This window comes from Pyrgilauda ruficollis, unplaced genomic scaffold, assembly GCF_017590135.1.
Source record: "Pyrgilauda ruficollis isolate IOZ18807 unplaced genomic scaffold, ASM1759013v1 scaffold21, whole genome shotgun sequence".
In the NCBI taxonomy this organism is placed as follows: Eukaryota; Metazoa; Chordata; class Aves; order Passeriformes; family Passeridae; genus Pyrgilauda; species Pyrgilauda ruficollis.
This window is the reverse complement of record NW_024520318.1, coordinates 3,408,358-3,421,355: the sequence shown is the minus strand read 5'-3', so window position 1 is coordinate 3,421,355 and position 12,998 is coordinate 3,408,358. Positions and strand designations below refer to the sequence as shown.

Here is a 12,998-nt window from a genome sequence, read left to right as displayed (position 1 = left end):
TTGGGCACAGGCCATTATTTATTCTACACAAACAACCAAAAGCAGGTGTGATTTCAGCCTGTTTGCTCTGAATGTGAATTAGTTCAGTAGAATAAAGTCTCATCCACAACATAAGCCTGTTGCTTCAAGACTAGCAATGAGGGAAAATCAAGACCAAGTTTTAATGACATGTTTATATATATAAAAAAAAAAAAAATCAGCATCCTTTCACTACAACATGTCTACAACAGAAAGTACAGTACAAACCCGAGATACATCCCACACATTTCTTGAATAGGGATTACAAATTCACAGAGACATTATATTGCTATGCAAGTGCTTATTAAAGGCAATAAAAAGAACAGAACAATTTATGCTCCACAAGGCTGAGATTTGGTGTTTACTGCTGGAAATTGCTTTACACAGTGTCAGAATTTAAAGCTGTGATCTTGCAAAAGAATTACTGGGCACAGTTGCAGCCCATGCATGGAGCTGCTCGGTCAGCCACAGGTCAACCTGAAGGAAAAGTCCTTCAAAACCTGGGGACTGAGAAGGTTTCTAGCCTAAATATAAAAATATTAACACAAGGATGGGAGGATGGAGGCTTCTTGGTCCACCAGCACTCTCAAAGATTGTTCCTAAACTTTACTTTGCTCTGATAAGAAGTTAACTCTAAGAGAGTCACTGTTTGATCTGCACAATGAAGCCACGATGGCTCCCAAACGTGTCTTTGCCTCTTCTGGGAAGGACATGAAGGTATTATTTCCATGTTTGTCCCGTTGGCAACTCCTGACACTATGCTGGTTATTACTTACACAAACAGAAACCTGCAGCCAATCAAAATAATATGGTTGGCAAGGAATCTGGGCAAACTTTAATAGCTATGGTTCTTCAACATAAAAAGGATAAAAGTAGAATAATAATTTTTGGCAGGGGAAGCGGGGAATTTTTTAAATTCTGATTGTTTTCCTATGAGGATAGTGTTAGTGAAGTCTAACTTAAAACATGTTGTTCTGGTTTCATGAATTCACAGTGAGTGAGGTTCTGCTGGGCCCACTGAGTTACACTCAACTCCTTCCCACTCCAGCTGAAGTTATCTGGAGCTCACAAGGTAAGAGAAGGGGATTTGGCACAGGAGCTGCACGGCTGAAATAATTCCAATGTCTGTCTGAAAGGAGTTATCTGCACGTGTAAGTGTGCTGCAGAGGAATACACAGAGCTCTCTCTTCAAGGAAATGTAATTAACTTCAGCCCCCTGGGAAGTGGGGAGCCAGCAAAAGTCTACACCAAGAGGAAGATGGACATCAATTTAACTATAAACCCCATTTTCACTGAATTTTTCACTTCCACTATCAACAAGCCCCAGTGCTGTGCTCAGGACTGGATCAGCCTGACACTCTTTCACTGAAATCTGATGAAGCAAATAAGCAGAGTTGTGTTAATTTAGTAGCAACTACACTCACTTGCCACAAAATTAATCTCTGGAAAAGCTGATTTAGTCTGTTTTCCATTAAAAAATTCCGTCCTGTCTAATAAAGACTACTTTGTAGGCAAGGAATTAAGTAAATGTGTTAAACCATAGTAAGGAGCAGAATCAGAACAATCTGATTATAATCAGATATAATCAGTAAAATCAGAAGAAGGTAAACTTCTTTAATTAGTAGTTAAAAATGTAAAGTTGCAGCTCTTCTAGAAAACAAAATCCTGTAAAAATTCGCTGCCTTATGAAAAAAATAAGAACCAAGATAAGACATTCCAACTATCTCAATCAAAATTCCTCTTTTAATGTTTTTGAAATCTTTAATTCTGATTTTTACCTGTATATGACTGCACTTTGTTTTGGAACAAAAAGCCATGCAGAGCCACAAATCAGAATGGTCCGTTTGATGGCACTGAAGTGAACTTCTTTTCCAAAGGTAATAACATAAAGAAGCGAAGAAGCATTTTGAATAAAAAAGTCTATTGCATATGGAGTGCTTTGTATGAACTGGCATTTTTTGATTTAAAAAAAGTTTGCTGAAATATTTCCCAAAGCAGATCTACTTGGGCCTCTTAATTCATTGGCACAGGCTCAGTATCAGTCATTTAAAATATGTGTTTTAATATGTACCTAAAATCGTGACATCCTTTAAAAACACGTAATACAAAAATCTTTTATTTCCTTATACTACATATTTACAATTCTATTATCAAGGTACTGTGGAAAATGTAAACAAGTATACATGGGTGTAAATAATATGGCTTGAGAGAGGTTTCCCCTTTGATTAGCTGCTCGAATCACACATCAATCTACAAAAATAAGAGAATAACAGTACATTTGATACATTCTGCTGTCTGACAGCAGTGTAAAGGGTTTTATGCTGCTGAGTAACCACACTAGTCTCTGGGAAGTGGAAGGAACTGGAATGTCTGAGGTACTGGAATGTGGCCAGTGGATGGGGTGAAGAGAAGACCAAGGCTGTAGCCAGCTACCCCATGGGGGCTGTGGGGGAGAGGAAGCCAAAGCCTCCTCAGAGATTCACACTGAAAGAGGGAGAAGAAGTGGAACAGAGAACTGAAGAAATTCTGATTAGAGACCAGAAAAAGAAGAAAAAAATACCACACTGAAAGAGTGAGAAGCAGTGGAACAGAGAAGAAACTGAAGAAATTCTGATTAGAGACCAGAAAAAGAAGAAAAAAATAATAAAAAGGAAGAAAATGAAATTTCCACTAGGACAGGTTCAAAGAGGTGTGGGATGCCCAGCCCTGGAGATATTTAAAACTAGGTGGGAGAATCTCTGAAATTTGACTTGAATGATGAAACTCTGACCCATTTGACTCTGAAGTTGATCAGGCTTCAAAGGGAGGGTCAGACCTTCAGAGGTTTTCTACAGCTTTATTCAATGATTCTACAAAAAAATCTGAAGTACAGTGTGACACCTGCACTACTGTTGTAGTTTGGCTCTGCAGTAAAAGCAGGGCTAAGACCAAAACATGTCAACTGCTAAACTTGAATTGTTCTTCTCCAGCAGTTGCTAAGGTTATATCTCACTGTCTCACAGGAGATTTATCTTGCAGGTTCCTGTTCAGTGAAACTGCCCCAAATTCACATAATTGTAGGATCAGACCCAGGCCATCACACCTCCAAAAGAACATTTAAAATGCCATTGCCTTGCTGAGAGTCACACACTTCTGGGACCATAATTTTGCCACGTTTACATTGAATGAACTTTCCAGTGACATTCATTGAGCTCTACAGAAGAAATTAAAAGGGATCAGCATCAGCTCCAGTGATTTTCCGGCTGAAAGCACAGTTAGTTAATTAATTTTGACACATTCACAAATACCTTTACTTTCAATACCTACAAAGTGATAAATAACAACAGTAAGACTTCCATGAAGCTTGGAAAACACCTCTTAAAACTGTATTGCCTCCCATAGATCACAATTTGAAATAAACTCCCAGGGGAGCAAGTGCCTCTTGCTTTGGCCTGGACAGTCACTGACTGCAGATGTGTTTAAGACCTGGGGTGAACCATGGGGGAAAATTGTTACCTCACCTTCCCATCCAACCTCCTGGATCCTGCTTCACCAACTCATCACCTACCCAACCGCAACTACAAACTTCTTCAAAAACCCCAAGTTACCATCAATTATTGTCATTTTGCCTCTTGCACAACAAAAACCTGCTCTTGCAGAGCTGCAGTTTGTTCTGGCGGCGAATGCAGTGTCAGCACAAGAGCTGGAACTGCCCAGACTCTGTGTCTACCATGGTTCTGATGCTCCTTAAGTGCACTTTGGATACAGTCAGAATCAAGTGGTTACTACACAGATTTTGAAACTCCTAACCTAAAGAGAGGTATAAAGAGGCACTCTGAAATATTTTAGTTCTGGTTAACAGAATATTAAAATACAGAACATACATTTCTTTAAAATGACATAGTTCTACATCAAAGGAAAACCTGTCTAAACAAACAAAATAGCACCAAAATGTCTCTGCTCTATGAGGTGGCCACCAGCAGCTGTTGAATGGTATCAGGACTGCTGTGAGATGACTTGATAAAAAAACCAAACTGCTCAATAAAAGCACAAACCCCAAAGATAGTATCTTTAAGCATTTCTCCTTGCTTACTCTCTGCTTTCTCCATTCAAGATAAAACCTCTTCTGCATTAGCAGATACTGTTTGATGAGAAGTGTTGCACAGTTTGGCTTGACAACCCACTGATAAATTCATCTGGTAAGATGTGAGAACACAGGATGCCAGGAGAGTCTGGCAGACGACACCACGCTCTTTGGAAGACAGATTCAGACAGAGACCTTCCAGTCAGTCAAACCACACCAGAAATGCAGAAGATGCTCTTAAATAAATTAACAATGTATTGAGGACTCTTGTGGGATTGTAGCAGATTCTTCTTTAGCTGCAAGTTCAAAATTAGACTGCATGCTTCTCTAGAACACACCATTTCATTCAAAGAGGAATTAACTTGATGAATCCCTCTAGTTTCTGTGCAATGTGATTTTGCAATGAATCTGTAGAGAAATAATCTGTGGAATACTCTTCAAACTTGGTGCTGGTTGTCAAGTGGGTTTAGAAAGTCCCCGCTAGGGAGTGTGGCTCATTCCATGGTGATGTGCTACATGCCGCTTATCCTGATACTCTTTGGAGCTGGTCTGATTAAAAACATGTCCAGGCTTTCAAGCAACGAATTATATTAATACCAGAAAGAATGTCCAGAGTAGATTAATGGAGGGGCAAGAGGCTAGGAATGAGCACATGAAACAGATTCAACTCTTTAAAAGGATCCAGCTACTAAATGGCCTCTGTAGTCTTCCATAAGAAGTGTGAATACTTCAGTACAATTCAAGCTGAATTGAATAACTGTTTTCATATCCAAATTCAAATACCGTCTGTGCATATAAAACAGTTCATTTATTAGTCCAAATGTTACTGTTGTAGAGCTCTTGGAAAAATACTCCCTCTTTCTTGAGCTTGTTCTTCATAAAAAGGAAGCTTTGGAGGGCCACCTAGAGAATTAAGTAGAAACACGGTTTCAGGTCCATATAACCTAATACTGAAATATTATATAGATTATACAATTTACACTTAAATAATTCAATAAATGGTAACCTTGAAAAGAAGGTAGAGGAGGGAGTTACAGCAGCCTCCTCACAGAGGCAGAGAGCAGGCAAAACTATAAAACACCTCCAAATCAGAAGGTTCCCAAAGTTTTTCCTAAACTAAAGGAGGAATTGTGGTTACACTACAAGTGAGAGGAAACTTTCCCTCCGTACTCTATTTCATTAAGAAGAGAAATTATCCAAACAATCCAAGGGGTTGACCCTCCCATCCAAACACGGGCCAGAGGTGTTTTATCCCACCAGGAAAGGCTGCACCCCCAGGCTGGTTACCTTCTCTGCAGGTTGGCCCCATCCAGGAGCTGGGGCAGGCGCAGTTCCCGTTGTGGGGATTGCAGCGGGATCTGCCGGCGCACTGGCACCGCAGGGAGCAGCCGGGGCCGTACCTGTCTGCCCTGCACCCTGCAAGGACAGGAGGGTTTGGGACAGGGTGAGCACTCCTGGCAGCCTCCCCCTTCTGTGGGATCAGGAAGCTGCTCAGACACCTACATCTGTTCACATTCAAACATGACATTTGGGAAAGCGCGGCTGCTGTCGAGTTTCGTCTGCCACATGCTCTGCCCAAGCTGCAGCCCAGCTGTCCTGAAGAGTTCCCAGAATGGAAATCATTGCTGGTGTAAAAACAGGGGTTGACAGCCCAACAGAGAACATCTTGGGATCTGCTCAGGAAAGTTGCTGTCAGCATCCTGGATCCACACTATCTCCTGCCCCTGTCCCTCCCTGTCCTGCATGGCTGGGCTGTCAGTACGTGCTGGGCAAAAGCCTTCCCTCACAGAACGTGACACTGAGAATTAATCCATTATATAGATACACGTCTTGCTCTGGTTGCACAATTCTGCTGCATCCTGGCAAATTAAACTCATAAAAAAAAAAAAATCTCACTTCCAAATGCAAATACATTTCATATCTAGGTTGGTAAATCCTCACTGCAATTTTTTAAGCATCAGAGGACAGGCAGGAAAGGAAAGTGAGCAACAGGGTCACAAGGCAGGGTGTGAAACACACAGACAACAGTGGCCCTCTCTCCCTCACCTCACTGAAAACCCTGTAACCAGGGAATTTGCCTTCTCCCACGAGCACCCTCAGGTAAATAAAGTCCTGCTGAGCCCTGCATCAGCTGCAGCCCCAGCACGTGGGGAACTCGCCCTGTGCGCTCCGAGCTTGGCCTTTTCAATTAGGAAATGTTATGAGAAAAGGTCTCCCCAAACACCTCTGGACCTGATTTTAATTTATGTAATACCACATTTTCATGTTAATAACAATGTGTATTTAAGACATCTGTTTGAAAGTCTGCAATGTTAATTTACTACAGAAAAAGAACGCCCATAAAAGTCTGTTATATTCTCTCTCTCTCTTTTTTTTTTTTTAATTAACATTTTGCCTGTTTAATGGGTGCTTTACCAGAGTTCAAATTAAAATCAGGCCTTTTATCTTTATGGCTGCTGCACAGTCACAGCTGCTCACAGTTATATCACAGATGAACTGAGCCTAATTGAAAATAAAAATGCAAATAAAACCTACCCCATAACAGCTTTTCGTGGATGGGGGCTACCCTAGCTGATTTAAGAAAAATAAAAATGACTCACAGAGTTTGTGAGGAAGAAAACCTCAATTCCCATTTTTAGTGCTTAACTTCCCCCTTGCGTTCCACTTCTGCCTAAAGTTTTACTGGAAAGGCCCAGGGACACCCAGTGCTGTGTGGGCACTGAGGGTGGCTCATGTTCCCACTGGAACAGTGCTGGAGACTGGGACCTTCATTTCCTGACCACAGGACACTGCCCAGAGGGAATCAAATGCTTTTCCATTTTAGTTTTGCAAGTTGCACTAATGCTTAAGCTCACGGCAATTTGTATTAATAACAGCCTGCTTAAATCTATTTCTGCCCCATCCCAGAACAAAAAGAGAAATAATTTTCCCCCTCTGCTCCAGGAGCTCAGGAGGATTTTTGTTCCTGGTGAAGCTCCACAGTAGCACATGGATGTTCACCCCTTTTTATCTTGTTTGTCACAGCACTGGGATCACAAGTGTTTTCTGACACTCAGTTAAACCACTGCAATTCCTTTTACTCCAGTGATTACCCTAAAGCTGCTCCATCACAATCACAGAATCCTGGAATAGCTTGGGTTAGAAGGGATCTTTAAACCCATGTGGTTCCAACCACAGGCATGGGACAATTTTTACCAGACCAGGTTGCTCCGAGCCCTGTCCAACCTGTCCCTGAGCTCTGATCAGAGCCACAGCTGTGACCAGAGCCTGGCTCAGGAATCTGCCACTGCTGCCTCTCAACCCTGCACCCAACCCCACCAGGGTACAGCAGTGGGGCTGGTTTTCCCTACAGGAAAAATTTCTCACCTATTTTTATATCCTTGTTACAGAAGAATTCTGCTCCTGTGGGCCAACACACAGCCCAAGTGCCTGTGCTGCAAAGGAGGGAATTACATTTGGGTTAAAAGTTCCTGGGCAAGCACAGCTGCTGCAGTTCCACACCCTCATTTGTGGGGATTCCATCCTGCTTCCAGGGGAAGTAAAACCAGAGCTGGACACACTTTAGCAGTGGTCTGAAAAGGGTCACAAATGTCAGTGTGACAAAACACGCAGCAATTGGAGCCCTTGGTGTCCAACTGCACCCTCTGGAGTCTTCCCCACTACATTTGCAAAACTTTTTGGTCTATTCTTCCCCAGCCTGTGTTCTCCAAAACTCAAGGCAAATGACATTTTACAGCTGACCCATGAACAGTTTTCTTATCAGGATATCAATTTAAATATTGATTAAATCAAGAGGTACAAGCCTGCTGATAAAGGTGTTGATAACCACAAAGAGCAATTTTCTACAAACAATGTGTTCTTGAACACCATCAAATGTCCTTTTACAGTTATTCTAAAACCAACAGGTCAGAGTGGCTTAACAATACACAGTCCAGCCCTTAAAAATATTGCCCTTACCACTGTCACATTTGTCTCCAGTCTTCCCAGGTGGGCAAAGGCACTTCCCAGTCTCTGGATCACAAGGAGCATCTCCACAGTCACACTGATGCTGGCAGCCCTCACCAAACCAGCCCCTGGCACAGCCTGACAGCAAGAGAACAATTTAGATGCACGTCTGAGTGGCAAGATGTACATTTAACCCAGAGTTTTCCCAGGATGTCTCAGGGAAAAGCTCATAAATGAAATCAGTGTAAATGCCAAGCTTAATGAAGAAATCAAACATAGTGGAATGAGCACAATATTTATATGAGCTCTCCTTCTGTTGGGGTTGTCTAATCTAACTTCTCAAAGGTATCTGTAAATCTGTCCCAGAAATGTAGCTGGCACTTATTTTTTATTTTTAATTAGAACTCTCAAGAAGACCTCTCCATAACTCTCAAAAGGTTTGACATGCACCTATTTAATTATCTTATTTGGAGTTTTAGAAGCAAATTTAGAAACAGTAAAAGGGACTTATTTTTAATAAATGGCATGTGGAACTCATTGCTGCAAGACATCACGGAGACCAGGACTTTCACTGTACTAATTGGAACCAGATTAGTTAATTTATAAGGGAATGGGAACACCCAGCTGTATAACAGGAAATCTGTCCCAAATTCAGTGTTTCAGGATATTCATTAAGCTCAAAATATGGAAGAAGTGGCTCTCAACAAATATTTCAGTAATTATATGAGTTTTTTTGAGTTCTGCTTTTGTGGTTTTTTTTTTTTTTTTTGTGTTTTTTTTTTTTTTTTTTTTTTTTTTTTTTTTTTTTTTTTTTTTTTCCCATGGGTTTTTTTTTTTTTTCTTTTTCTTTTTTCTTTCCCATCCGAGGTGTACCAGTACCTTTTTCACAGTGGATACCATGATAACCCAAAGGACAAAGGCACTGTCCTGTCACTGCATCACAGCTTGCTCCATTTTTACAGGCACAGGTCTGAAGACAACCCAGCCCATAAAATCCCAGGGGGCACCCTGAAAAATTAAAATGAAGAAGGTTCATGGAGAAAATCATCCATACCATTAAAATCCTCTGTATTCTCTGTGACATTTGCTGGCAGCCAACAAAAAATGATATTTATCCTTAACTCTAATAACACCATGGGCTCTTAAACTTGTACCACCCAGCATCAGAGACATGCAAGATCTGGAAGGAGCTGGATGATCTGGGATGTTCCCAAAATTTTAACTGAACCAGTGAGGTGTTTCCTGACTCCTCTGAAGCCCCAAAGCTGTGACAATTACCCCGAGTGCCTGCACTTACTGTGCTCACAGGAGTGGCCGTAGAAGCCCTCGGGGCACCTGCAGCACCCTGTGAACCTGTCACAGGTGCCATTGTGCTGGCACAGGCAGTCCAGGGAGCAGCCAGCCCCATACTTTCCTGGGAGGCACTCTGCTGGCAGGACATGGAGAGAAAAACAGACAATCAAACAAACAATCACTGCCCTCACCCAGAAAAGCTCGTACGTGATAGATTGCACTGCCAAGAGATGATACCCAGAGAATAATTTGCAGACCAAAGAATATTTGTTACGAAGACACAGGATTTCTGCACAACTATGATGCATTTACATACTTTGGTGAGAAATCTTTTATGCTATATAGATGTTTGAACAGCAGTTTCCCCAGTTTTAACAGTCTGCCTTTTTCAATTTCTCTCTTCACAGACTCGATGCTGAACCCGCACCGTGTGTTGTAAAGCCTTGTAGTGAATGGCATAAATTAGATTTTCTTTTTTCTTTCTTTATCTACAGCAATATTTTCTTTTAGGCACTTAAAAAGTGTGAAAGAAAACATGAAGCTTTTCCTCCTCTGTGTTATCATTGGAGTTCACACTATTCGAATTCCTAATAAAACCAGGAGGATCTTTTTCACACATAGCAACAGTCTGTCCATGTATAATGAGCTATCTGCTTTTACAGAACTAAACACGTCTCAAATTACCGAAAGCCAAGTCATGCAGAAGGGACTGTGCCAATATAATTAACCTCAGCATCATCTCTGAATAAGTTAACTTCCCACTGCTGGGATAATTTGAATCTGGGCAGACGAACTTAAATGAGCGTGGCCGTCCAAATAATCAGATTGAGAACCCAGCAAATGCCAGACAGGATCTTCCAGGAACATCATATCTAATCTCTATTAAAAGGATGCCTGATTAGCTGTCTTTGATTTCCAGTCACAACACACTCAAACCCACACTACTGTGGAGATCAAGACTCAATTTTCCAATAACTTCACTCCCTCTGTCAAAAGATAAATAGTGAAGCTCTCTCTAGTGATACAACACACAGTTCCTTACACAGTGTGTGAATGTCTGCCACCTGTGCTCCACTCCAGAGATGTTTTATCTATGAGATACACCCACAATCCACTACTCCATGTGGGGACACCTGCACCACTCTGCTGAGCCTTGGCAGCCCCAACTCAGCCTATGGGTGACTACAGGAACAGAAAAAGGCAGATGACCACAGGTGGCCTTTGCTAGGTCAGCCAGATGTTGGTTGACTGCAAATGTTTTAGAGTCTGTGCCCAGAGAACATTCACTGCCCACTGAATCCTCAGAGCACACACACTGTGAGCAGCTGCATCTTTCCTTTCCTCCCTGCTCATCCTCTGCACACAGATGCACAGCAGGGCTCTGAGTCTCCTCAGGTGCAGAATGGAACAACTGAATCTCAGAATGCTGCTGAAAGGTGGCATTTCTAGATGACACTTTTATATAGGGACACTCCCCTGTAACATATATATCTTGGTACAGATACATATGGAGTTTGAGGTGAATATTTGAGGTGTCAGGGAGAGAAATGCTGTAAATGAGAATCTGGGGGATTGAGCCATGGCAGTTATGATTTAATGATGACATTTGTGTTGAATGTGTACTTAGAACTATTTATTTATATTCCATACCAGTAAACTTGTGGTTTCCTGAACATTCAGGTCCATAACTATACAGATATCTCTTACCTACAGAGAAAATAGGAGCACAGAAATGCAGAATGGTTTTTGGGAGATGGACAGGACAGTTGTGGGAAGACTGGGCTGACAGGAGATATTCTGGAGTAGGATATGAGCTTATTCTGTTAGTGTGCTTTGCCTTGCACAAGGGACAGGTCTCATGGAGAATAAGGGTGAGAGAGCAGGACAGTCTAAATTGCTTTGGACAGATGTTGTCAGAACATCTGGGAAGTCAACACATGGGAAGCTCAACTCCAGTTCAGAGTCAAATGAAAGAGAACACAACCAGTGAGGAGCAAGACACAGGCTTCTCCTGCTCTGAGGATCACATGGAAGAAAGACAAAACCCAGCATTCCTATGAACAAAAGAACACAAAAGTTGGACTGGAGAAGAAATAACGGAGTGAAGAAGAAATAAGGAGTGTGGAAGGGAATTCATGAGCAGGACTCAGGAGGAAACTGTCTTTTTAGGGGCAGTTCTGAGACTGTTTGTCCTTGTCTGTAGGTGTCTGGGGACACTGCAAACCCCAGTTTGAGTGTACAAATCCACTGCCATGGAAGCAGGAAATCACCTTCCTCACAGGATCTGCCTGTCCAGCCGAGCCCGCAGGTGCAGTTGCCATCCACGTGGTCACAGATGCCACCATTCTGACAGGTACACCTCAGGTGGCAGTTGGGGCCGTATTGTCCCTGGGGACACACTACAGAGAATTAACAAAGTTTGAAAAAACCCAAAAATTAGCACCCCAAGGAAAGGATGAAGGCGACAGGGAATAAATACAAACACACGCTCCCCACATGTATCCCAAGTGATTAGGGTCTCCCTAGGGTGGTGGGACACTACTCCATGACTTTTATCAGTGTCACCCAAACACTCTGTCCTGAAATATCCCCTCAGCTTCCTGGAGAACTCAGTGCCCCAGAGGGTGGCAGGGAGGTGTGGGCAGGATTAGGCTGGGTGATGGAGCGGGGAGGGACAGAGGCTGAGCACCCCAAACCACAGCCTTATCAGCAAAGGCCCTGGGCAACGTGGCTGTGAACAATGTCTGGCACTGGGTTTATTTGCTGGGTACTTTCAGTGTGTCTCCCACTGGCGAGGTGACCTGGTCCTGCTTTGTTACCTTGCTGACAGGCGGGGCCCGTGTGGCCGGGGGCACAGGCGCACTCGCCAGTCCGTGGGTCACACCGGCCTCTGCCACAGGCACAGGGCTGGGCACAGTCCTTCCCATACCAGCTCTCAGGGCAGGCTGAAGGGAACACAGGATTTGTTAAACACCCACGGGATCCAATGGCAGTTTTCATTTTTAACACAGCTACAATCTTAGGGGAAGAGCTGGCTTTGTTTTTATTCCCCCTAATGTGCTTCAAAGCATCAACCATGAAGCCAAAACCCACCCAAAGACACGACTGCTTTACCTTCTGAGACTGCTTGTGATTATAAATATAACCCATGATTTCACATGGAATATTTACTGTCTTTCCTATCAGAAGAGTGAAATATCAGCTGCTCATCCTTCCAGCTTAAAACATCTTTCCTTCCTTGATACTGATGCTGCCCAGCAATGAAGAGCAAAGCTATGGGCAACCAAACATTCAAACATTGCCTCTCTGTGAATAAGCTGAAGAGAACTTCACAGAGACCAGAGCTTTGGAAGAAGCACAGAAATTCAGCCACACCATTTAGCTCTGAAACAGAAGTAACAGTAGGGTTGCCATGGAGTCTTTACCAGTTTTGCCATGACAAAACTTGATCTTTTTCCCATTTATTGAAACTAATGGCACCATAGTGTGAAGCAAAATATTGAGATAATTTCTCAACCTCAAAGTTTTGGACAGGAAGAAGGAACTTGAGCAATTCATGCTGAGCTGGCTCTAGAAATAAACTTGGGCAAGCAGGTTGCAATCCTGGGGTAAGTGTCCTTGCTTCTATGCATGCAGCAGTGAGGGAAAATATTTTGCAAGAGATTTTTTTACAAAGCTG

General features: G+C 42.5%; 1 protein-coding gene across 1 annotated transcript in view; it reads right to left on the bottom strand.

The window, feature by feature from the left end:
- Positions 1–4,640: 4,640 nt before the first annotated feature.
- The window catches only part of LOC121353762 (multiple epidermal growth factor-like domains protein 6), a 185,440-nt gene continuing 177,082 nt past the window's right edge, over positions 4,641–12,998 (bottom strand). The window contains exons 32-38 of the mRNA XM_041467879.1: positions 12,139–12,264; positions 11,590–11,718; positions 9,324–9,452; positions 8,906–9,034; positions 8,039–8,164; positions 5,369–5,497; positions 4,641–4,984 (exon numbers count right to left, since the gene is read on the bottom strand). Of these exons, the coding sequence (XP_041323813.1) occupies positions 4,905–4,984; positions 5,369–5,497; positions 8,039–8,164; positions 8,906–9,034; positions 9,324–9,452; positions 11,590–11,718; positions 12,139–12,264 (848 nt within the window). The 3' untranslated portion in view covers positions 4,641–4,904. The remainder of the gene's footprint in view (positions 4,985–5,368; positions 5,498–8,038; positions 8,165–8,905; positions 9,035–9,323; positions 9,453–11,589; positions 11,719–12,138; positions 12,265–12,998) is intronic.